The sequence below is a fragment of the Schistocerca piceifrons genome, chromosome 1 (genome assembly GCF_021461385.2).
Source record: "Schistocerca piceifrons isolate TAMUIC-IGC-003096 chromosome 1, iqSchPice1.1, whole genome shotgun sequence".
Lineage (NCBI taxonomy): Eukaryota > Metazoa > Arthropoda > Insecta > Orthoptera > Acrididae > Schistocerca > Schistocerca piceifrons.
Window position 1 is genome coordinate 18819009 of NC_060138.1, and position 25988 is coordinate 18844996.

General features: G+C 45.1%; 1 protein-coding gene across 1 annotated transcript in view; it reads right to left on the reverse strand.

Annotated features, from left to right (window-relative positions):
* LOC124789291 (carboxypeptidase E-like) overlaps positions 1–25988 on the reverse strand; it is a 305166-nt gene that overhangs the window by 90861 nt on the left and 188317 nt on the right. The window contains exon 6 of the mRNA XM_047256607.1: positions 12558–12697. Coding sequence (XP_047112563.1) covers positions 12558–12697 — 140 coding nt within the window. The remainder of the gene's footprint in view (positions 1–12557; positions 12698–25988) is intronic.

The following is a 25988-nucleotide window of genomic DNA, read 5'->3' on the forward strand; positions in this document are numbered from 1 at the left end:
TTATAAATGCCAAATTCCGGTTTTTCCCACATTTCACAGCTCTGTGAACTGAACATGCAATGTCTTGGTTTGTGTTGCCGACTGTCAGATGGTATTGCCAAAGATCGAATGTTATTCCCAAACTTTCGGGTGTAATTATTGAAGTACCTGTGATCTGTTTGTGTATGCATTTGTGTGTATGTGTGGTTTTTGCTTGTTTTGTGGGCTGATTGTGTGTGTGTTTGTGTGTGTGTGTGTGTGTGTGTGTGTGTGTGTGTGTCCAGAAGGCGAAGGGGGAAGAGAGATATTTTTTTCCCCTGGTTGTGTGAGAGGGACGATTTTTTCAATTTTTTTATCTTATCATTTCCTTTATTAAGTGTAGTACGGAGCCTGTGCTGAAGTGTGTTTGTTCATTTATCACGTGTTTGTTTTCTGCTATGGATTTCTGGATGTGGAAGTTTTCTTGCGTTTGTATAAGATGTTTGTCATGGTTGCTTATTCTCATTATATTTATTTCTTGTTCCATGTTTGTAGGATGGTGTTTGTGGTGTTTTAAATGTTCTGCAAATGTGAAATGGTTTGTTTCGTACTTCCAACAGCTGGTATGTTCTTTGTATCGTGTTTTAAAATTCCTGTATGTCACAACTTTGACATTCAAGATTATATATTCCTGGTTGTTGGAATTTGTCCCTCTTGGTAGCTGGTTGGCTTAGGTGTGACTGGAGGGCTTTTGTTGGAATTTGTCCCTCTTGGTATGTGATTGGAGGGTCTGCCCAGACTTACATGCTATTTGGAAGCCCTGGCTCTTTAGGATGTTTGCAACTCTGTGTGTTAGTTAATGTGTGTAGGTCATAGTGTACCATCTGGTTCTTTTCTGTGTGGTGTTATCTTTGTGTGTGTTTGTTGAATGTGTTTGTAAGTTTTCAACTTGTGAGTTCTCCTGTATTCTGGAAATGTTGTTTTTGAATCAGCGCGACTGTCTTGCTTGCTCTCTTCGACTGGTTCAAAATTCAGCTCGGTAGTCTTAGGAAATGTTTGCAGTAAAGTAGCTATTGTGATCAATGAAACTTCTACATCCAAGACTGAGGAATTTCCGTGCCATGCAAGCAATGTGGACGGACGGTGATAGATTTCTTTTTCTTTTTGGAAGCCTTATTTTGACTTATTTGTTTTCAGTCACATAAAATAGAAGCACGATTTGTTAAACATTATTCTACTAGTGAAGTGTAGAATTTTAAAGTTTTTTCAGAAGTTTTTGATGAGAAAATAGCTAACGAACTGAATGTGGACCCCTGTGAGAAGAGTGATGCAGAGCCTAACCCAGGATAAGGATAAGGAGAATCTGCCGCACAGTGTAGTCGATGAACCTCTTAATCAGCCTCGCTGTTTCAAAAAATGGATGCAGTATCAAGGAAGGCGTCCTCAGTGTCGACGACATTCTGTCAACACTGTGTCCACAGCACACGTTAGGATTTCAAGAAAACAAGGCGCTCTGCCGTTGGCACCATACGTTACAGCGAGGGAAATTTTGGAGCAGCACAACGCACTGTCCTCCACAAAAACTGTGATGTCCCCTTTAAATTTGAGGACTAAAGTTAGCTCAAGCAGGCTTACCAGAAGGGGAGTGCGTTTTAGGTAATGAAGTTTTATCAAAAACCCAAGCGCAAGATGCGCTGACCAAAACTGCCCGTCAGCTTTCTGACAAAGACAGCAAAAGAAAATGATGCATGATCAGTTCGAAACATAGTGAAAAATTCCTGCAGACGAATTTGTTGCTTGGCAGTCTGAACGAAACATGTAAAGAACCAAAGCTATTGATGTGAAGGTGGTAGGAGTAGTTTCGTAGACAACAAATGAGGTCGCATTTGAACGGGACTGTTCAATAAGTAAGCTTCAGTAACAGTAAGGACAAATTAGGACATCACTTTTCACGATGACGTGATGCTGAATTTGCTGAAGCAAGGAGCGTGGTGCACGACAATCAATTGGTTGCACATGGCTTAGAGGTTTGCTCTATTCCAAACTACCCGCTAATAGGCAACAGGAAGCACAATATGAGCTGATGTCTCCGTCATTGAGTGAATCGTTATAGAAGCTGCGCTGATTTCTACTTGAGCACTGCTGGAAGAAGATTTAATAAGATGTAGATAGTATCGAGTGTTTTTACCTAGCAGAAAGAGCATCCATGCTATGATTTTTTAAGGTAATTCTGTGTAGTAGAAACATACTCATGCTCGACGTTCAGAAGTTTCGGGATTGGTCGTACGTAAGGGAATCCTACCCTCTGGGCTACAGAGGCAGGTGAATATCGCCACACCTACGATACGTTTGAGAAGTCCTTGGCAACGTTCCACACAATTTTGGATGAAAGTTCTGCTGGTGATGTGGTCTGATCAAAAGAGTGTGATATTATTAAGGTGCCCAACTTACCCATCAGTAACTGTAAGACCGTGGGCGCTGAAGGCAATAGATCTCAAAATAACAATACAGCGCTCCCTCCTCCCCCCCCCCCCCCCCATATGAAGCTGAGTAATGTAGCAATGTAGCGACTGAACACACATTTGTAGTACTTGAGAGTTGGGCGGTGAGCTGTATTACACGCTTTGGACGCCTGTAGAAAAGGAACACAAATATCGTCGTTTCTTCCGCAAAATCTCACTTTCTAGTTTATGGCGTTCAGGTATCCGTCGACTTGCTAATAACTTACACTGACGGTGGTGAACTTTGCCAGGCAATAAAAGTGAAGTCGATCAGCAATGAGAGTGACAGTGTAAGTAAACTGCAACCTGACTGAATTAGCGTTCTGTGAAGTGAGAAGCACATTATGGATAAAGTAAATGTGTCTTCGTATTTGACCCTAAACCACCCGGTCTGATTTAATAAGAATTTTGTTAACATATTTAGATCCCTGTTTTCTGCATGTCGTGCTTATACATAGACATGCAGAAAACGGGGCTAACGCTCTCCGAATGTGGAGGTGGCTGGACACAGTCGAGTACAGGGCTGCATTACGCCTCCCGATCAGTGCATTTGGGCTAGGTCTTGGCGGCTGTGCTACATTTACAGTCAAATTTAGAACACAGAAAGAGGTTCTTATGTCGTGATCGCATGGCTAGATCTGACCTAAAACCGATATAATTCCGAATAAAGACGACGGATTAGGTATAAATTGACAGAATATACACCGAAGTGCTGTGAAATTGAGGAAGTACTTGGGTAGCTTCCTGTTCGCGCTGAACAACTTGAGCATCTGAGCACGTATGCGGCAACAGGAGGAATCCGGGAAAACGTCGAAACGAATGGAATCAGGGAGATGGTCAATTTTTTTCCGTTGAGGCAGTACTATACTGTATGCGTATTGAGGAACCAATGATACACGCGAGTTGACTACTGTATTTGATGCTTTTCAGGAGGACAAACAACGATTTACGTCTAAAATTACTTGCATCTGCGTTAAAGGATAACTGAGAGTGGACGGGGTGATCGACTGGGATACAGCTGTAACGAGGTACGATTTAATGGTTGACTGATATCATTCTAGAAAAGGAGGAGTTGCCGCAGGTTAATTTTTTTCCAGTGTGACATAGCCTTCGTTCTACTCGTATACAGCCACGTGTTCTATATGTGGATTAAAGCACTGTCTACTTGCGATCGTTAATAGTAAACCTATCAGTCATCAGAGGACTTCCATCTCATGTGTGATTAAACGTGACACATTGCTCTAAACGAACTTTGATTTATGTGATGCCCCCTGTCGCATCCTGGGTGTAAAATTGAGACTTCAGCGTCATAACTAAGTTAGCGATAGGTGCTTGTGAGGCGCTGCAATCCCCGTGTACACATTTGCCCGACACATGTGCTGTTTACAGAGTTAGTGACGGAATGACTTGTAATTTTCACATGTCGGAGGCTGCTGCTATGCGTTTATCTGTTTCGTTGTACCAGGTATCCCCCGCTACTAACCATCATTTTATATAGGTCCGATGCAGGCATAGTATAATTTCTGAATCGTGGTCAGATGTGAACATTGGACACTATACGTCTCCGTAAAGCTATGTAGTGCTCGTATCATGCAGAGCAAATGTTTTACGGAAGTAGTTTTCTCGTTTTACGGTTCGATGACATAGTTTATCGTAGAAAAACATCAATAGCTTTGGTTCTTTACAGGTTTCTTTCAGACTTCCTAGCAACAAAGTCATCTGCAGGAATTTTGCTCTATGTTTCGAACTGATCATGCGCTTGAAATATATTTCTCACACTGTAACATTAACGATGCTACAATTCCATACGTCTGATAAGTCGCAAACGCACACGAGCTAACACGTTGTATCGTTGTATCCTTAGGAGAGCGTGTGTTTATGTTCTCTCTCTTACAAATATCTCCCCGGTGCCGATCCTAGACTGTAGAGTTGATAGCTTGGTTGATTTACGTAAAGATGCGTCGAACTCCATCCGTCTGGGGCTCCATCGCGTATAAAAATCAATCATTTGTTGTTCATCTTAACTGTCTGCTATTATATGACGTCACTTTTAAATCTGTTACTATACATCGATAAGGAGTGCTAAGCTCCTCCACATGGTTGCATCTCGAGAAATCTCGTGCACTTGGACGGGATAGGAGTCGGAAAGCTCAATTTTGTTCACGAGACGTGGAGTATAGCGGTCTTCTTCTGGTTGGCTGCAGATTAATTCGCTAACGGTGCTGCAGGTAAGGTTGGTCAATGACAGTGTGATGAGGGTCTTTCACTCTCTAATTTTGCCCGAAGACAGCGAGAATGCTCTGTGACTACCATACGCAGAGAGATAGATCGTAAATTAAACACTATGCTCGACGTGATAGAGATTGTGGAGTGCTGTCTGGTATACTTTGACGATTTGTGTGATCGAGAATTAAGACTGAATGGACGTACTGCTCAGTCATCTATCCATGTTCGCAATGACACTTGCAACGTGGATAGGGCATGGTTTAGCTATGATACTGAAATTGGGGAAACATGCTGTCACATCATTGGCCGCTGTTGAACTTAGTGTAAAATTATTCGGGCTATCAAGTGTGCTTTTTATTATTAGAGTACATAGATGGTGCCTTTTCCATCCCATCCTAAGATTCGTTAGCAGGTAATGATTGACTGATATGGCTTGTTTGAGTTGGGGAAAAAGTTTTGGTGGATGGACAGCAACTTCTGGGGGTTGCTACAGCGAAAATAAGAGGAATGAGTTGAAAGGGAACGCATAGCCGTCAGCTATTCCATCAGTGTGAGCGACGAGTCTAAATGTAGAGTTCGTGAAGCACCTTCGGACAATAGTTTGGAGACCTACAGCAAGTCTTCCAGTTTGCTTGTGTTGTAAGTCTCTTTTATTTAAAATCAGCAGATGTGTGGCATGTTATGGGTCCCGCCGTAAGACACAGGAGGCAGTAGCAGCAGCAGTTTGAGGTGTAAATTGGGAGAGGGACTGTATATGCCGCTAGGGATGCTTGGCTGGCTGCACGCTGTGCTATTCTGGGGAGTATTGTGCATTCTCCTTCTCTGCACTAGATCGCAGCGCAGCTGGTCGTCATTGCACCAGGATCGGTGCCTAGTTGACTTCTAAATGGGATGAGCTTCTATAGTTCGTAATATTTTTCTGTTGGGGGGTAGAGAATAACTATGTTAACATGGTGGGCTGACGGATTTGAATGGGCGCGGATCTGTAGTACTTGTATGTAGTTTGGGGACGTGCCACATTGCGCGCATTTCCGCCGAATGGTCAAAACACGCTCCTGTTGCACTAACTAAGGTCGTTCTGTTTCTACATGGGTTGAAGAAGGTGGTGGATATGTCTTTCTCCGACGTTTGCTCAGTTCCGACTTAAATTGGACGATCACATTCACAAAGCTGTAGAAATGGAATCAGTTGCAAGATGCGTAGGGGGTCACTAAAACGAAGTTGGAAGTTTACTGTAGCAGCTAGGTTCGGGAAACGTTACTCGTTTCGAGATATGACAGTGCCAGAAATATCATTCAGTAGCGGTTTTAATAATTAAAGGAACTGTCAGTAGGATCGAACGCGGGTATGTGCTTGAACGGAACGACCAGATTCCAAATGACTTGGCAACATTTCTAGCGGATAGCGTGACACTACAGATCAGGGAGACTAGTGTACATTTTCTTACGATCTCAATCAGCACATCATCTACTACTACTACTGTTTGTGTTCCTTCTCAGTCAGTCATCGGCTATAACTCAGAGGATATATCGCTGAACATCTGATATGATCTCGAGACAGAATGCGCTAGAAATGCTATAGAATTATTTACCTTGGGCTGTGTCATGGAGTCGCAAATACCGCTTACATACCACGTTCCTTAGCCGATTGACTTTCGAATGCGGTAATTTTATCACTAGGTTGGATCGTGGGCTTACACATTCCTACGATCACCGCTACGGTATTTGTCCAGAAAAAAGAAAACTAGTTAATTCAGAGGTAATGTCATACCACAATTTGTAAAGCGGGTATAGCTTTTAACATGGATACTTGTGTGCACCTGTAGAACCAGGAGCACGTGTGGAAGGAACATGCAATAGTTGTTGCGATCGGGTTTTTCTCTATAGCATCTGGTCGATAACGTCTCTCTTTCTATGACATGCTGGTAGGACTCGCAAGAAGAACATAAGGGACATGCACACACATCGCTGATTTCTGGTCCGTATTATTTCACATTTTAGGCAATGATTTATTGACCAAATATTACAATTAGTAGTAGTGGTGGTTGCGTGATATGTCCGTATTTGAGCATCAGGTTTATAAAGTATGTGTTTGTGGAAAGGAGATGACTATGCCCTGTTGTAGGGAAGGTATGGATTTGATTTGGAATACTGTGATAGCAAATGGAAGAGTATGTCCAGTCATAAGGCAGGTGCAGATATTTCCATTTCCAGAGGCACCGCCTTCAGTAGGGTGTACTTCCGATACTTAGCTCATTGTCGAATGATGTTCAATTGAGACCGTGATCATAAGATGGGCAGCTTTCGTGATCAAGTAGAAATTTGAGAATATTGTGGATGGAGATGCATTTGAGGTGGACTGTTATTCACTTCCATGTAAATTGTTCGGTTGACTGCTTCTGTATATTTCGGGCCTTTATTTAGTTGAAAGAAGATCGATTGTGGTGTATCCATGTGGCATGTGGAAAACATGTTTGCCTGTTCTCTAGACATGGGAACGACCTTAGTTGGCTTGTAAATTATAGGGATGTTTTGGAATTTGTTAGATCAGCGAGATCAAAGATCGGGCTTCTACTGCCGTGTGCTTGATATCGAGAAGTACGCGAAAATGATATCATATTATGGCCGAAATAGGTGTGTTCTTGTAATACAAGAGTCTGCCTGGAGATGGGTGTAGAAAAGCAAGTAAGCATACAGGGCCGGACCAGAAACAGTAGCTCGTTTGTACCGAGGGGAAACGAGATTGTCTTTGCACATAAGTTGTGAGAGTGACTTCGATTGAGTGACGCCTTTCTCATGTAAAAGGGGTGATTTTGCATGCCATAGGATAGGAATTGTATGTTTACTACATCGAGACGGTACGCATTGACATATTGCTGAGTTGGAGATCGGTTTCACACACTAATATTCAAGCTCCTGCCATGAGTGGGAGGACAGTGTACATGAGTAGTTTTCTTTACATATTTGATGATGTGTATGGCACTTTGCGAGGTTTAATTGTTGGTGCAATATGGCGAACAGTGTAAAATAGTTTATTGCGGCTGAATGTCACGTCTGCAGAAAGAAAGAAAAGGTGGACGGTGCTTTCCTAGGACTGGGGAGCATCGTGACATACAGCTTGTACGAGTGTAGGCATACGATAATTTTTCAGGTGCTGTACAGATACAAAAGATAATTGCACTGTTAGTGTAAAATGTGTATATACTGGATTGTTAAGTTAGTGTTGTTTATCTTGTGGCATGACTAGAGAGGATGACTGTGTGTGCTACAGTTAGGGACGTATAGATTGATCACATGGATAATCGAGAGAGATTTCTTATGTTGAGAATTATGTGTGCTATAGACAGTAAAATTGGTTCGAGAAGCACAGCCGTCAAGGGGAGACATTAACTGTACAACGATGGGTGTCAGACTGTAGCAGCTATGGTAATATTTAATTGTAGTTACACCAGCACATATGTTCCTGGCTTCCAATATCGTTGTGGGTATGGTGTGTATTTGATGATCTATAAACAAGTTTAAGGGTTTAATTGTAATGCAATTTAGCCATCTGTGGAAAATAATTTTACCTCTGAAAGTCCCAGAAAGAAGAGGTGGATGGTGCTTGGATACCAGCGGCATCAGTAATTCGGCGAGTAAATTCGATAAGAGCAAATGATAATGCTGGATTCATTCACATGTTTTGTGCTGGGATATGGGAGCCTTTACACAGCTGTGTGAACATTTGCATATGTTGAGAGCAGGATGGGTATCACGTGATGGAGTGGGTATCACGTTAGGTCCGCGAGGAAGACAGCATTGGACGCTACTGTGCGTTATTTTCGTAAAGAGGTTCTGTTAGGGCAAGAATTTCCGTGCATACAGGCTGAGAGAAGACTACTAAAAAAGAGCACGCTAAGTATTTCTGGGGGACCATGGAATTTACTAGAGTTCGACTTGGTTATTATTTCAGATAGCAATGTGGCTTGAATGTAAGATTAAGAATGTTGTGCTTGCGATGGTAAGTAGCTATGCGCGGCGAGCATCAGTAAAACGTCGCGTATGGTCCATTACGATCGCTAAAAAGAAAGCAGGTTCTGCTATTCTGGAATGGATTCCTGCAGTGTCTTCACCGGATCGCACGGTTAGAGTGAGGGTAACGAGGAAGGCCCCATGCACGTGGCCCTGCTTGCTGGGCGCACACTGTAAACAAGATCGCATCATCAACGGCGCCTGCACACGACTTTCGCCTGCGTCCGGCGGCAGCTCGCGGCTGCGCTCCCGCCCGATCACGTCAGCACGTGTGTCTAGGTGAACACGTATTTGGATAGGAATTTCTCAGAAATGAAGTACGAATGAGATGTCGCCACCTCATGCTTGCGGGACCCGGGCGGGGGCCTGTGCGTGGTTTGACAGCTGAAGACCGCGCCACGTCGTTGGGGTTGCCTGTGCGCTCTACTGGGCAGGGGTTGGCGGAGGGTGCTTGCACGTGTTGGTTGACTTATTTTGCGAGCAGGTCTGTAGGCTGTGCTATGCGTTATTTGGACAGCTTACGTGTACTAAGTGTGTTTAGACATAACTGTGCTGAATTATTTAGTAGTAGTCTGAATGTCTGTACTTAAATTGTTTGTGTAAATTAGGAGTTGTTTGTGTGTATGCAGACTGTGTATTGTGGCCCCAAGCACAACATTGTAAGATAGCAGATTTTGCACCTTGCATGATGCTAAATCAGTACTAAAACACCGAATAATAATTGTTAATTGGCCCACCGGTAGGAGAGAATGGACACAGAAAAGGAAGTTGTATGTGTCATGTCAGACTAACGAGATGGGCTCAGCGGCTGCAACACGGCCGGAACCCCTAAGGAAGTTGCTTACGTCACGTCAGACTAACGGGATGGCCGCGGCCGGTCCCCTTTGTCGGCTGGCACTTCAGACCACCAAAGACGTTCGGAGAGGCTGGGCCATCACAACAAGAGGCGAGAAGGAGCTATATGCGAAAGAGAGAAAGACGATTTCGCGCCACAGTGGAAAATTTGCGGAAGACTGTGACGGAATTGGCGCAGAGCGCGTAGAGATACGTGTTAAAAGTTTGGCGGCAACAGTAACCGCGGGAGAATTCTGTGTCGTGGTTGGGTACAAACGCGCACGGATACATGAAGTCTGTGTCGTGATTGGCTACCAACGCGAACGGGCCCATGTGGCGAAGAACGGCCAGGTTTGCAAAAACTCTGAAGGAGGACTCTGGGGTCGGCTGTGGAGGAGAGCAGTCGCGGTGTCTTGCTGCCCTGCTTGGGGAGCGTGGAGAGAAGTAGGTTTGAGAAGTTGCCGGCATTGAGTCCAGTGGTTACTCTCCAAGTCTGAATAGTTCAGAGCATACGACTCCACATCTGTTCCTCTGAGGAGGGAAACAGATTTGTACTAACTTGTGGTGTTCGTATGCAATCTGAAGAGTACCTTTGCTGCCGCGCACTTGAGTCGACCAACTACTCTTGGCATATGTGCAAGTAGCTTGAGTATTGACTAGTGACGAACTCCGCAATTGAACACTTACGTACAGGAGTTTACGGGCGCAAACCACGTCCACGTTGGAGACTAAAGCCAAGCTCGCTCACGGGAAAGACGGCACCACGACGTTGGCTGGGCCGACCGTCGTAATCATCACGGAAAATTACGCTGATATTAGCAATCATCAGCCAAAGTAGGGCACTGTAATTCTAAATGAGTTCGTATTCCGCTAGCTCTTTGACTGGCGCTCTCTGAGTCTGTGTCCGTTCAGGCAGAACTGCAATAGAGGCACTTGCGGGTTCAGTGTTGACTTAAGAGTTAGGAAAAGAGGATGCATTGTGCCAATGATAGGTTACTTAGGTTAGCGAGTGTATTGTATTCTCATGTTGTGCTAGAAATATTGCTCATCCTGTTCTGAATAAATCTTAATTTGGTATCATATGCTAATCACCGCATTATTGATTTCGTAGCTAGCAATCACCATTTTTTGTTTAATAATTAGAGTGTAATGATAATTTCGATGCAAATGATACTGGGAGCATAACCGCGCGTTTAAACAGAGCCAACTTAAGTCAGATAGCAACTCATGGTCGACTAAGACTACCAATAGATATTTTTCAATATGTCGATAATTATACAATAAACCCCTCATACGTTGCAACGTGACGAGTATTTTGCGTCAGTATGATAAATATATTCGATCCCTAAACAAAATATTCCAAACTAAATAGAGTGCACTACTTCTTTACTCTCCCTAGCAGCCCAGCGGAATCTGAGCCATTTTCGCGCCATTTTCCTCCTACAGACCACAATCTGGGATTAGGTCACAGGAGGGATGACAGTATCCTGTGGTGGCAGTAATGTGTAGTAGGTCAGTTGGAGTCTAGATCTTGCGGTGAAGACATTGATTGGAAAATAAAAAGTTATGCCCTTAATAGAGAGAGTCGTTTCCCCGCTATTTTGCCCCACCATCTTGGATTACGTCATGCACTATGCACGTTAGCACTCGTTAGCCCGACAACATGGGCTGGTGGGGGGATGTGGCGGATGGTTGATTCCAGGTCCTAGGTTCTATGAAGTCGAATCACGTGACTAATGGAGCATCGAACAGGAGTGCAGCATTCTAAGGATGGATGGGAGGAGGGGGGGGGGGTGTGCTAGGTCACGAATGAACACCGCGCTGATAGTGGAAAAATGTGGAACTTCTCATTTTATCATTGAATATTGGAATTGTAAATTGAGTTATGAATATGATTAAAACTGAAATGGAATTGAGTAGTTAGGTAATTGATAGGTTAGATACGCAATGTTGGTGTCACTTGTGTTCAGTTAAATTCGTTAGCATATTTACAGAATGCTGTGTCCGGTGCGACTATTAAGGTGCGGGTCTGAGGCTGTGGCGTTATCAGTCGCTACAGAGATAGCAGACGATGTCGTGTCGTCACGGTAGCGCCCTCTGGGCTCTGGAGCTCGTGGTGAACACACTGCGTGCCGCCATCTCGAATAACGGTGCTTGCGTCATCACCTGACACCAGGAGAGCGCCCTGTGGTGGCAGTTGGAGTCCAGACCCAGTGAGGAATAAAGACAAGTACTATTTTCCCGCCATTTTCTTTACTTAGTGTAGATAAGAGTGGTGTGGTGCATTATCCTGCTGGAATTTGAACTTCGGGCCATCTTCTGGAGGAGGGGGGCGTGGCACTTTCCCGCCAAAATTCAAACTTCCCGCCAAAATGCGAAATCTCGAGTGACGTCACAGCCGCCATCTTGGATGACGTCATCGCCGCCATCTCGGATAACGGTACTTCGGAATGAGAGCGGTCTCGTTCCAATACTCCCATCGCTAATGTGGCTGAGAATTCTCATCGCTTTCTGCCGCCACTGCCATTCTTTTTGAAAGGCCTGTGACTGTAGACCGCTAGACTGTCTTTTCTCGTGCGAACGGACACTGGACCTGTGAATGTCCTTCGTACCAGAAACAAAAGCGAAGGGTAAACAGTGCTGACATCACGATTCTGCAGAAATGAAGAGAGTTGTGCCGACTGAAAAGTGCCACACTGCAGTACTCACCTCTCTGTGACCGACAACTGGTCCGGGAAAATTTAATAGACATAGTAGCAGATAGTTCTGTTTCTAATTGCAACTAGGAATGTACATAACCTGTCGTATATTTGTGGTTTAATCATTATGAGACACCAAACTAAGCTACTTTGATGTACGAATGTGCCTGAGGTCAGAAATAAATAAACGCCTCAGAAGGGTCGACGGCGTCATCCTTGTTACTGACAAACCTCTCTAAATGGTGACCACCACCGAGCTGAAAACTAATGAACAGGAAGGAGATAGGCCGCAACTGGAAGTAAGCGAGAAGTGCTCGTCGGCTACTGACCTCCCTGGACGCTGTACCAGGCTGCGCCGTTGGTGATGCCGCCCTGCTTGCCGAAGCTGAAGTCGTCCCCCCTGTCGCAGCCGGGGCGGCTGCGGTTGGCCATGGTGGCGTGCTGCTGCGCGTAAGACAGCGCCAGGTGCCTGCGGACACGCAAGCGCACCGACCAGGGAGCTGTAGGGGCTGCAAACTGGAGGCAACCGTCACAAGACGGAGCAACGAGAAGAAAACGACCGATAAAATATCTCGTATGGATAGTGATCCCACGGGCCTCTACGAAACTGTTTTGAAAATTTAATGCCGTAGGTGAAAAATGTACCATTTTTATAAGGGTGGTGCGCGCCAGTAGCCATCCATCTGACTTTTTCTTATCACTCCGTACCTCGTTTTATCCACGTTTCTGAATTGGCACGTACGAATATATTTTATGTTTACACAATTGTAAGTAGACAGTCTTCCTCTGAACTTAACAAATGCGTATTCCATTTCACAGTACCATTAACGTATCTCATCATTAATACTGACAGTCGCCCTAAGGGAACTGACAATCAGGCATTTTGCAGACTGTACTACCTCGGTTGTTCTCAATCTATAGCTGGCTTCACTTGCTGCAACGCTAATAGTGTTACATCTAGGAAGGTGTTAACAAATGCGTCGCTAATTTGCTCTCTGTCGGATGCCTGACGTGTGTGCGGTGCGGTGGGTGCCTGCCGGAGTCACGCTGTGCTGTTTCTGACACGTGTTGTACTGGGTGCTGTGGGACAGACGGCTGCCCACGTGCAGCATACACGGCCCCGTGGCGTACGTCACAGCACGTGCAACTGCCGGTCGTACCAGTTGCAGCTACCGCCTTCAGCTGGGAGCGACTGTTACACTCTCGGTAACGTACCACAAATGTAAGTACTCTACTTTTTACATGTACACTGAGACAGCCGGGCGTTGGCGACATTTGTCAGGCGAGGCAGCTGATGTGGCGTCGCCAGAGGCCCCGACCAGAGGCTGTCTGAAGCAGTGGCTGCAGCTGCAGCTGCGCCCTGTTGAGAGAGAGTGACTCGAGCAGGCTGCGCCTGAGTACCACTGTCACAGCTCTCGAGCTGGAAGCGAGGGGAAACGACGGCCGGAATTTTTCCCCAGGGCACGCAGCTCTCCTGCATTATCGAGGGCTCGGATGGAAAACCAGCACCAAGCAAAGAAGAGAAAGCTGAAAAGTGGCAGGAATCTACAGAGCACGTGTACAACCGAAATGATCTTCAGTGTAGTATTACAGGAAGGGAAGATACGATACTGAGAGAATAATTCGACACAGCAGTAAAAGAACTCGAAAAGTGGAAATAACACCAACGAAGGAGACGACATTCCTCGAGAAGCACTGACATCTCTGGGGGAGTCAGCCGCGACTAAACCATTCCACCTGGTGTGCAAATTGTACTAGACAGGCGAAATACCCCCAGAGGTGAAGAAAAATGTCATAATTCCAATCCCTACGAAAGCAGGTACTGACAGGTGTGTATATTACCGAACTATGGTTGTAGAATAGCGACACGAAGTACAGGTATTTACAGAACATTCAAAAATCTGGTAGAAGCCAACATTAGGGAAGATTAGTTTGGGTTCCGCACAAATGCAGGAACACGCGAAGCAATACTGACTCTACGACTTCTCTTACAAGATACCTCGACCTACATTTATAGCATTTGTCGTGTTACAGAAACCTTTTGACGATGTTGGCTGGAATACACTCCTAGGAATTCCGAAGGTATCGAGAATAAAATACAGGCAGCAAAACGCTATTTACAACTTGTACACAAATCAGATGGCAATTCTAACAATCGAGGCACATAAAAGGGAAGCAGTGGTTGAGAAGCGAGTGAGACAAACCTTCGAGGACTGCCAATGATCGTGCAGTTCCGTGAGACAGCAAAGAACTTGGAAGAGCAGTTGAGCGGAAGGCGCAGTGTCTTCAGAGGAGCGTATAAGATGAGATCAACAAAAGCAAAATAATCAGATGAGTGAATTTATATGAGACGCCGCTAAGGGAATTAGACTAGAAAACGAAACACAGAAGTAGATGATTCTCTTTATTTGAGCAGCCAAATAACTGATGGTGGCTGAAGTAGAGAGGATATTAAATGTAGACTCTATTGACAAGAACAGCGCTTATGAAGGAGAGAAATTTGTTAACATCCAATATAGATTTAAGTGTTAGGAAGTCTTTTCTGAATGTATTTGTCTCCAGCGTAGCCACGTACGGAAGTGAAACATGGACAATACACGGAACAGAAGAGAAGAGAAAGGGGATTCTGAAATGTGATGATACAGAAGATCCCACGCCCGGGTTCCCGGGTTCGATTCCCGGCGGGGTCAGGGATTTTCTCTGCCTCGTAGTGACTGGGTGTTGTGTGTTGTCCTTAGGTTAGTTAGGTTTAAGTAGTTCTAAGTTCTAGGGGACTGATGACCATAGATGTTAAGTCCCATAGTGCTTAGTGCCATTTGAACCATTTGTCACAGAAGAATGCTGAAGATGGGTAGAGCGCGTAATTAGTGAGGAGGTGCCGCGCTGGGTAGCCGCGTGGTCAGGGGCGCCTCTTGTCACGGTCCGCGCGGCTCCCCCCGTCGGGGGTTCGAGTTCTCCCTCGGGCATGGGTGTGTGTGTTGTCCTTAGCGTAAGTTAGGTTAAGTTAGATTAAGTAGTGTGTAAGCCTAGGGGCCGATGACCTCTGCAGTTTGGTCCCATAGGAGCTTACCACAGATTTACAACATTTTTAATGAGGAGGTAGTGAACGGAAGTGAGGAGAACAGAAATTTGTGGCACAATCTGAGTAAAGGAAAGGACCAGTTTACACGACTCTTTAATAGACGCTGACGGATCACCTATTTAGTAGTGGACGGAACTGTGGGGTGTAAAATTGCAGAAGGAGAGCATGGGAAGAACACAGTAAGCAGGTTCAAGAGTATGTAGGTTCCATTAGTTATTCGGAAAGGAGGACCCACAGGATAGGGTAGCACGTAGCACTGCATCAGAAGACCACAACGACAACAACCTGTCGACCGCTAGACTGAAAGTGATGTCCTGGAATGGCGTGATCCGTTTAGTATCTCATACTTGCGGCAGCGTCGATCGTTCGATTCGTGGCCACCAGAATAAAGTAGGCAGAGTGCGGGGTCCGATGTGTCTTGTGAACCTGCACAGTACACTCACCTTCGTCGGCTAGAGCACTATCTGCTGCCACGGACACAGCCCAGACAACTGTGACACTGCAGAAGCGAGCCAACATACTGCTCTAAAAGGGAACAAACTCCGCGTGTACACGCATTTTGACGCTCAATATTTCTTTTTCTGAGATGACCGTCGAGACGTTCCAGACAATTCCTCGTGTTGCACACGTAAACACGGATCCCGGTTATTCAGTGGACTTTGTACCAGGCTGTGAGCAGCCACGAGCGGAGCAGACCGTCACAACCCGGACTGGGGCGGGCCCGGCAGGAGTCGAGCCTGTGGCGCTGCCGCCGGTCGCAACTCTGAGCAGAGTTTGTCGGCGCCGCGGCAACTTCACAAGCCCGTGGCAGACCGCGAATCCAATAGCGAGCAGCTGCCCTGCGGGACGCCGGTACTGCACTATATCAAATTTCTTTCACAATTTGGTTTCCCAGATATATTTCTCAGTTTTATCCATTTCTACGAGTATTTATTCTGTGACTGTACTACTTTCGTAAAATAAAGAACAACCGCCTTCATCCACAATCATTTCAATGCACGATGCATTTAGAGACCTGGGGTGCTTCAGGTGCTTCCACCATCTATGTCGATTATTTTTCCAGATTTAGATTAATTCTGCTCCTAGTAAGATTAACAAAGCGGGTACATTGTAAATATAACTTTACAAAATTAATACAAATTGAAAAATAGCTTACCATTTCCATTGAAGCACATACCATTTCTGAAGCACAGTGTGAATAAACGTGTTTGTATGTTTCTAAACACTTTTCGATCTATAGCACACAAGTAGAAACAAGTCAAGGCGTTTAAAACGTAAAAATACTGCATTTCTACAAATACGTAAATGTTATTCTTTCAGCGGAGATGCAAAGCCATTATATTATTAGTTATACAGGATATCATTTACAAAACAATATCTGTGAATAGGTCAATATGGATTATGTTATCGAGTAGTTGCACTATTAAATATTTGTTTTATTCTTCGTACTGTGTGTGCAAGACGCTGATGCTTTTAGATTTAACCACTTTGACATATCCACAATAGCCAACCACATGTACCTTAACTGAGTCTTCTGAAAACATGTTGATTGAACAGCGCTTAGAAGACACAATTTTTTCAGTAATCTTAAAAGCTGATTTTTTCCTGAAGAAACAAATACTTAACAGTGCAACCATTTGAAAACACAGTCCACATTGGCATATTCACGAATATTTGTTTTGTAAACGATATAGTAATATAATGGCTTTGTATCTCCTTTGAAGCAATAACAACTGTGTATTTGCAGAAAGGTAACATCTTTACATTTGAAATTCTTTGACTTCTTTTCACTTCTATTTACAAAATAGAGAACGAAAACTGTATACAAGCGTATAAAAACGTATCCTTCACTGGGAACAGTAAGCTGCAGACAGATGTGATTGATTTGCTGTATTTCATTGCATGACTGAATACCATTACTGTTATTTTACATGGTAATTATTGAATTATCATTTCACTACGTATTACAATAGAGAATATTTTGCAATTAAGTGTGCAAAGTATGTTTTGAAAATGGGTACATCTTTTTGTATAAATCTCGTATCTAAAATGATTAAAAAATTAGCTCAGAGCGTTATCGCATAACGAAACATTTTCCTTCATCCAAGCGGTAGCACGAAGGGGGTACGAGGACACATAACTTATTCAAAATGGCAGCTGGGTTTTCCCCACCCCAGTGACATCACACTCCCCTTAATCCCCTGGAAATGGTGGGAAATCTTGGCAGAACACAGGACAGTTGGCCCCGCCTCCACTTACCTAACTTCCCCTTCTCCTGCCCCTCCTGTGGTGTCACCCCTGAAAGTGGCAGGAAAAGCTCACCTGGGCCAACCTAATTAGTGGAAGTGTAAGGAAATGGTATTCTGTGCTGAAGAGGTAGGCAGGGTATTTCACTTATTTATTTAATAATTTATTTACAGCTAAATTGAACTACCTCCAGTAATCTAACTCAGGGATGTGTGCATTCACTTCGATGTGCAGGGATCGAATGAGCTAGTTCGCCCTACACCCACCATAGAGTGCTGTTGGCCTCCCCCCTCCTCCCCCGCCTCTCTGCCCCACTCCCATGACGTCATGCACCCCCCCCCCCCCCACCACCACCTCTCTCGAGCCAGTGTCATGAAACTCTGACCAGCTGTCAGGTCAGTGTACTTCACTGATTTTCGGAGGTAACCTGAAGTAAGGATCGCACCTAATTATATACCTACCAGATGTCAATTATTGAACTAGATGAAATAAAATTGTCATAACTTCTGAACGGTTTGCATCACGACGTCCAAACTACACGATTGGCCGCGGGGCAAGATGGGATTTAGTATTAGCATGCATATGGGCCTTGTTATTATCGGTCATTTGCATGTAAAAATGTCACGTTACAGCGTGCCTGAGCGTGTAGCGTTAGTGAAGAGCTACTATGCGAGCAGTAACAGCCCAGCTACGACTCAAAGGAAGTTTGTGACCGTGTTCAAGCTGAAGACAACCGGTCCAAGTGTGTTAACAATCAAGAAATTGATTCGCAAGTTTCAGAGAACGGCTAGTGTTCGTGAGGACTGTGTTGGCAATGTCGGTCGTCTGAAACGGATGAAAACGCCTGAAAACATGGAGAAGACACGCACTGCGTTTCGAACCAGCCCCAGGAAATACACCAGATGAGCTTCACAACAGAGCGGGGGGGGGGGGGGGGGGTCCAACCTGCAGAGACTGTGACAAATTGTTGCTGAAGGCCTGCATCTCCTCCCACACAAAATTCAAACCCGTCAGCGACTAAGCCCCAGGGCCGTGGAACAGCGGTTGTGTTTGGCCAACACTATATTGTCTAAAGAGTTAACGAACAGGACTTGATGTGAATATGGTTTGGTTTAGCGACGAACCTCACCTTCATTTGGACTGATTCGTCAATCATCAAAACTGGCGCATTTGGGGTACTGAGAGTCCGCATTTCGCGGTCGAGAAGTCTCTTCACTCTCAACGGATGGCTGTCTGGTGTGCAATGTCCAGTCACGGAATAATCGGTGCGATATTCCTCGATGGCACAGTCACTGCTGAACGGCACGTGAAGTTTTGTAAGATTATCCCATCCCCGTTATCCAAAGTGACTCTGATTTCGAGAAGATACGGTTCATGTAAGATGGAGCTCGATCACAGCGAAGCAAGAGAGTATTTGATGTCGTGGAGGAGCACTTTGGGGACCGCATTCTGACTGTGGGCTACCCAGAGGCCAGTGGCATGGCTCTCTATTGGCCGCCATATTCTCCGGATCTGAACACATACGACTCGTTTTAGTGGGGCCTCGTCTATAGACAAGGTGTACAGCAAGAAAACCAAAACCATTGGCGAGCTGAAAAGAGCCATTCAGGAGGTCATCGACAGCATCGATGTTCCGACACTTCTGCGGATAGTGCAAAATTTCGCTATTCGTCTGCGCTACATCATCGCCAATGACGGCAAGTATATCGAACATGTCATAACCTAAATCCGAGTACCTGTAGTGACGTTTACATGTTGAATAAAGTGTGTGCACGCCTGAGTTTGTAACTAATTTACATTTTTTTCATACAGTTGAATAACTGTCGCCCTGTACACGCACAGAGCTACGGGACAAGTGCCTGTGGTCGAGGTACAGCTCAGAATTGACGGCATCACATAGCTGGTGTTATCGTGCCGGAAAAAATTCAGAAAACCACTCGAAACTAGTAGGAGACGGACTCAAAGCAAACAGACCCTCTACACAGGACGCTCCCTTTACCTGGAAGTCGAAATAAATGAAACACTGAAGGAGTTTAGTTTATATTTTCTGCTGGAGTCAGGGCTGTTAAGGCATTTATTTTTTATTTTCTTCACTTTTCGAATCAAAGTTCTACGGTGGGAACCCCACACTGCTCTCTAAGCACATATGGGAAAATCAGAAAAACAGATCGTGAAAAAAACGCAGCAGATCGGATGTCCAAAAGATGCTCCTAGAATTCGAAGCACTGTCCTACAGACGAGAAAAATGGCTGGAATTTTCGGTATCCTACGACTGCTGGTCTGGAGATGCTCTAAAACCACAATGGTGGGTGGGGGCAGCGCCCCACCTGTCTGAACAAGAGGAGGATAGTCTGGCTGGAATCATCTCTGGAGATTCGAACAAAGAAGACGTCACGTGACTCTCTTATGGCACGGCTCTTTCCGTAGGTGCCGTGTTCTGCCCCTGTCTTGTTCAAACCAGACTGTCACAAAGGATGTCTTGTGACTGACTTCCTGTGAATGAAGCATCGTGATTGGTTCTTACTGAAGTTACCCCCCAAAATGTTGTTGGTGGTGTGCGAGCACTGTTCTCCACTTTCTACAGACGGACAAATTACGAGAACTTCAGAGGAAAAGTATTTTTATACATCGGAAAAAAATACAGCAGTCATATTGCAGTGACAGTTAAGCAGTGTAAAAGTGTCTACATATCACGGATATGGAGACTTGCCAAAGACAGTCAATAACACTGCAATGTTACTGTCGAAGAACGATAGAATTTTTCGCCGTGATACCGATCTCTAACCAGGCTGTATCACCATAGACAATTATACCAGCACGCCATAGTAAACACAAGTCACGTCATCACTTCCGCATATTGCATATAGCTACCGACCGCCAGGCACTCCTAGACATATGGCGAAGACACGGGTCGCAAAAAGAGAAGCACATCCGCCGTATACAGCCGCAGTGCTGGGTATCCCGTGCCCTCCTCTGCCCCCCCCGCAGCACCCACAGTGGACAGCAGCGACCACTCTGCGACCTGGTGTACGCAGGCTGGGCGGCTGGGCTGGTTCCCCCCTCTCCGCCAGCGCTACTGTTTCGGGCCGGGCCTGCTCGCTGCAGTGGTTTCCGCAGCGAGTTGCGACCATCTACGGACTCTGGGACTACAACTATATTTACGTTCTGAGCTCTGTCGACGAGAAATGCTTCATCAATAGCGAATTAATGTATCGATCTCGAAAAGCATTATCAGCTGCAATATCTGATTTTACACGCCAAAAAATGTTTGCGACACTTTTATAGTAAAATCATGTATTGTATGAAAATTTCGAATACTTCATTTATTTTCACACGGTTTGCGCAAATGTCACACTACTTATGCGATTGTTCTCAATATCAACAGCATAGCAGTACGCTACCGGTCGCCGGCACAGTGTAATTTGAAGATAAACAGCGAAAATTAAGTCTTTAGAGAGGCGAAACTTGAGCGTGGGACGTGCTGCAAACCACTTGTATCATCTTTGTAGAGTTTTACGTGAAAAGTTGAAAAAGGTGAAAACTGGTATTCCACACGTACTTTTTTAACGAATATCGATGTCAATGATATAACAAATACTTTACAAAGTCAACTAAAGTTTTAATACTCATATGTGTTCCTCATGTCTAGAGCTCAGCAAATGTCTGTTTCACTGCGATGCAAACAACACATCACTGTCGATGTTCTCTCAACCAAATAAAGACGGCTTACGCGTACTGTAGGTTGTGGCAGTATATCTCACACTCGAAAAGGAGGCTTCTGGAACTCTCGTAGCTGCGGCACGGAGAGAGAGAGAGAGAGAGAGAGAGAGAGAGAGAGAGAGAGAGAGAGAGAGAGAGAGAGATACTTGTAACACTTTGTCTCAATACAACCGCAACAAAGAACTGCAACGTCATTGATCACACCACGTCACAGTCGAACAAGAGGCTTCTGTTTCCGGTCTGCAAAAATCAGTCACAGAAGGAAAAAGACTCAAGAACAGGACGCTTCCTGCAAACCGTTAAACGTATTTCTCGGAAACACTCGCCCCCTCCAACTGGAACAATGGCGAAATTGCTGACTGTTCGTCACGGATGAAGAACTGAATGGACAGCAGCGGTGTGCTTCAAACATTCTGGGTGTGCTGGCACTGTATAAAAGTGATCCTCCACTAAGTAAAGTCACGCTCGTGTAGGAAAGACATCAGGCTGGTCAAAGCTGCTCTATGATGCTTCTCACTGCCGATACCTAACGTTTAGCACTGAAATATCGCTTCCTGTGCATATTCCCGTTCGTCGGATTCAGTTTTTCACATTATCAAGCGTTACTTCCTGTTAAGGTTTTCCAGAACAATTCCACTGCAGCCTTCATCTAAAATACCTGCCGCAAACTTTTATGGTCTGTCGTTCATTCGAATTAGCATCACGTGAGTGCTGTTCACAATATCGCTTTCGAAAAAATTAGTAGGAACGCTGGGTTGCTCTGTAAGCTAGTCCACATCAATCTGACGACGGACTTGACTCGAAAATGCCTCCTAAATGCGCTTACAGATGGTTTACAGAGGCGGCGCGGGATTACCCGAACGGTCTAAGACGCTGCAGCCATGGACTTTGCGGCTGGTCCCGGCGGAGGTTCGAGTCCTCCCTCGGGCATGGCTGTGTGTGTTTGTCCTTAGGATAATTTAGGTTAAGTAGTGTGTAAGCTTAGGGATTGATGACCTCAGCAGTTAAGTCCCATCAGATTTCAGGCACATTTGTTTGGTGCGCAGTGACTGCCGGGCCCGAGCAACAACGGCCACCAGCGGTCGTCAACGCAACTGCTGGCTGCGCCACATGGTTTGCGGAGTGACAACAGCCAAGTATGTACTCAACCTCACCTCACGTGTACAGATGGGCGACAGCAAACACAGGCTGTCTCAACCCCAGAACAACAGCCGTGTGTGTGTGTGTGTGTGTGCGCGCGTGGTGAGAGGCCAACAGTCGTCTCCGTTCATAAATAACGGACTCTGTCGACCATTTCCACAGACAAACTCCTTCCTGAGCTCTCTAACCTTCAAGTTGTCAAAACTTTCGACAGCAGCCTTCCGTAATACCGATACTTCCAGAGCAGTCTGCCATTAATTCTAAAAGCCTTCTCGGAACCTGCAGCAAAGAAAACGAGGCAATACCTGTCGAAACCAAACAATTCTTCGCAAACAAAATTCCTGTCTAGAATATCTCACGAAGAGTTAACCGTTAAGCGTCCTGGCTTCAAAGACATTCCTGATCTCTGAGGGCCATGCTTTCCGTAAACCAAAACATTCCTGCCTTGTGAACAATAGCAAAATAACTGTCCACTGACCATTTCTTCTCAAATGCATATTCCCGCGTCGTATTCGTACCGACCGAATAAACACACGTTTTCACATCGCTAAAATATCGTAAAAGTCAAGTACAACTGTATGTCATCAGCTATAACGGATGAAAAAAAAATTCTCTCATCCCGACTACATACTGGCAATATAAAAATGTCTCTAACAACATTTCGTCCTGCGCACATTTCGGGCAGTAAATGGACGTTAAAGGTCGGCAGGCTGGCAACACTGTAATCACGTGAACGGTAACTAGCTCTGCCAGGAGACAGCAGTAGGGCTGTGCTGTTGGTGCACTGAAGAGTGTTTGGATTAGCAAACAGGAGGTAGTGCATTATTTGTTTTTATTTGCTCGGTATCTGGCTGGCGTCTTAACTGTCACAGCGATTACAGAGGGTCTTTTTCAAGAACAGCTGCACTTGCATATTACGAACACCGATTTGGAAATACAATCGTTTTTATTGGTCAGCTTTTAAACAAATCTTTTCCATGTCGTGGACGCGAATTGTTTCACATCACCTACAAGATTTTAAACCTGTTTTCTGTGAACCTTCCGCAAATGGTCTAATGGTTCTAATGGCTCTGAGCACTATGGGACTTAACATCTGAGGTCATCAGTCCCCTAGAACTTAGAACTACTTAAACCTAACTAACCTAAGGACATCACACACATCCATACCCACGGCAGGATTCGAACCTGCGACCGTAGCGGTCGTGCGGTTCCGGACTGAGCGCCTAGAACCGCTAGACCTCCGCGGCCGGCCGCAAATGGTCCCATCGATTAATACCAACTTACCACATTCAAGTCCATTACAATCCGTTAGGGCATTACGTCACCGGTACGCTAGCGACGGGATTTGCAAATAATTTCGATGGGACCAGTGGCGGAGGGTACACAGAAAACAGGTTTGGAATCTAGTGGATGCAGTGACACGAAACAATTCGCGTCCACGATGTGCAAAAGGCTTCTTTAAAAGCTGACCAATTTTTATTGGTCGGACTTGCATTTGTCTGTTGGCAGCATGTAATTCCAAATGTTTTGTAGAAGACCCACTGTAATCGCTGTACGACGATTAAGACGCCAGATACCGTACCGCTACTACTTTAAGCAAATAAAAACAAATATGCCTGAACCCAGAATAGAACCCCCAACCTTCTGCATGCCAACCCAGAAAGACTATCCACTACACCAATTGCGCAGCACTACTGCTATATCCTGACAGAGATAGTTACCGTACATGTGATTACAGTGTTTCGAGATTGCCGAGCTCTAACGGCCATTTACTGTACGAAATATGCGCAGGACGAAATTTTGTGAGAGACATTTTTGTATTGGCAGTATGTGAGGAATGGCACAAAGTCCGGGTGGGCGAGTTTTTCCTCACCCTGTACATTACTTCTATGCTTACTACACTAGAAACACGACAGTGTGCGGTGTCGGAATCTTCGCTAACAGCACAATGATTCGTGGGAAGTACTTCATCTTTATTCGAAATGGAGGGTACCTCCCTAATACGAATCTAACAGTTTGACAGAGTTTGCATTCCATCATTTACATTGCTGTAACAACCTGTCGCGTCCGCGCATAATTCAGAGCTATGGCGAAAGATTAAGGGGAGATTCAGGACTTAAGAACAGCATTGCTCATGTGTTACCTCCACGCACTGTTCGATAATGAACCAATCGTGATACTGTATTCCATCTAGCAGGGTATATGCGCAAGGGCAATACGCATATGCATGGTGGTAATTATTTATTTAGAAGTAAACCCAGTTCCTACGCACTTATCCAACTATCGTACATTGAGAGCGAATTAAGAGACGAGTAGAAGCCGGAAGAAATGAATGTCAATGTTTCCTCCGGCAAAAGCAGTCGTCTTACTGCCTCTTACACTTCGATCCAAATTGTAGCGCCACGGCCAGTGTCAAGGATTTGCGTTCATTCGCGTGCTAGACAGTCACTTACTTCTTAGTGGGTGGATCACACCCGCCTTAAAAATCGATGCTGATGAATTTCATCCTGATATATTGTTCTTCAGCTGTAGTAGAATTACAAATTCATTTACTGGAATCTTAAGCAAAGCAAGACGAGCACGGGGAACTGAGAAGTCAGAGAGGTAAAGCAGAAGAATATGCCAGGCTGAGATTCATGTGCCGCTTCAGCCTGAGCCCACGGCCGTCGCACGAGGCGGAGGGCCTGCCGCGTGGTGGGCGCCGTGGCGCTGTCCTGCCGGCTGCTGTCGGCTTCCGCGACCTCAGGCCGGCAGTGCCCCGCACGCCCACACCATCACCGTCCCAGCGCTGTCGACACTAGCACCACTGAAATTTGACGACTACTGCTGTCAGCTGTACACACACTACACTGCACTGCGGTTTCGTCACTATGTCTTGACATCAGCAGGAGGGGGGATACTGGTTTTATTACACTTCTTATTCACTTTGGAAAAATGAGTGACCGGTTTAGTGACTGTGAAATATGAAAGTGACAACATTCAGAATACAAACTTCTCACTCGATATCCTGGTGTTCTTCTGTTATCCCATTCTGAAGGAACAATGACGCTGTGTTTGATAACAAGGTGGTACCCGTCCTTACGCCACGTCGCAGATCTCCGCCTAAGAAATGTCACGAATGGTGAACAAATTTCTTTGCGAAAGTAATTTGATACAGTACCACCAGCCTTATCCATTACTCTTTCTTAGTGCACTTCCTCGTCTCGTACAAATTTTCAGTTTGTCACAGCAGATTCATTACATTTCATCCAATCTGATTCAGTTGACAGATCTTAAAAGTATTGCTGATACATAGAGCTGTAGTACAAAACAAAAAGGAAAAGATGAAATAAGTGTAAAACACGGAGAAAGAGCAAACAGAAGTTTTTTATGTGAGATGATATGGAAGATAGGATGCGTGAGAGAAGTGTTATGCAGTGGTATAAAGCAAGAACCAGAGGAAAATCCGAGACAGACAAAGAGATTGCGAGGCATTGTGAGTTTTCAGCGGCTGCTTCTGCAGGTAAAATTGCCACAGTGTTGAAGCTGGCTCGTGATTCGGGGGACCGATGCGTCTCTGGAGCGACGCTGC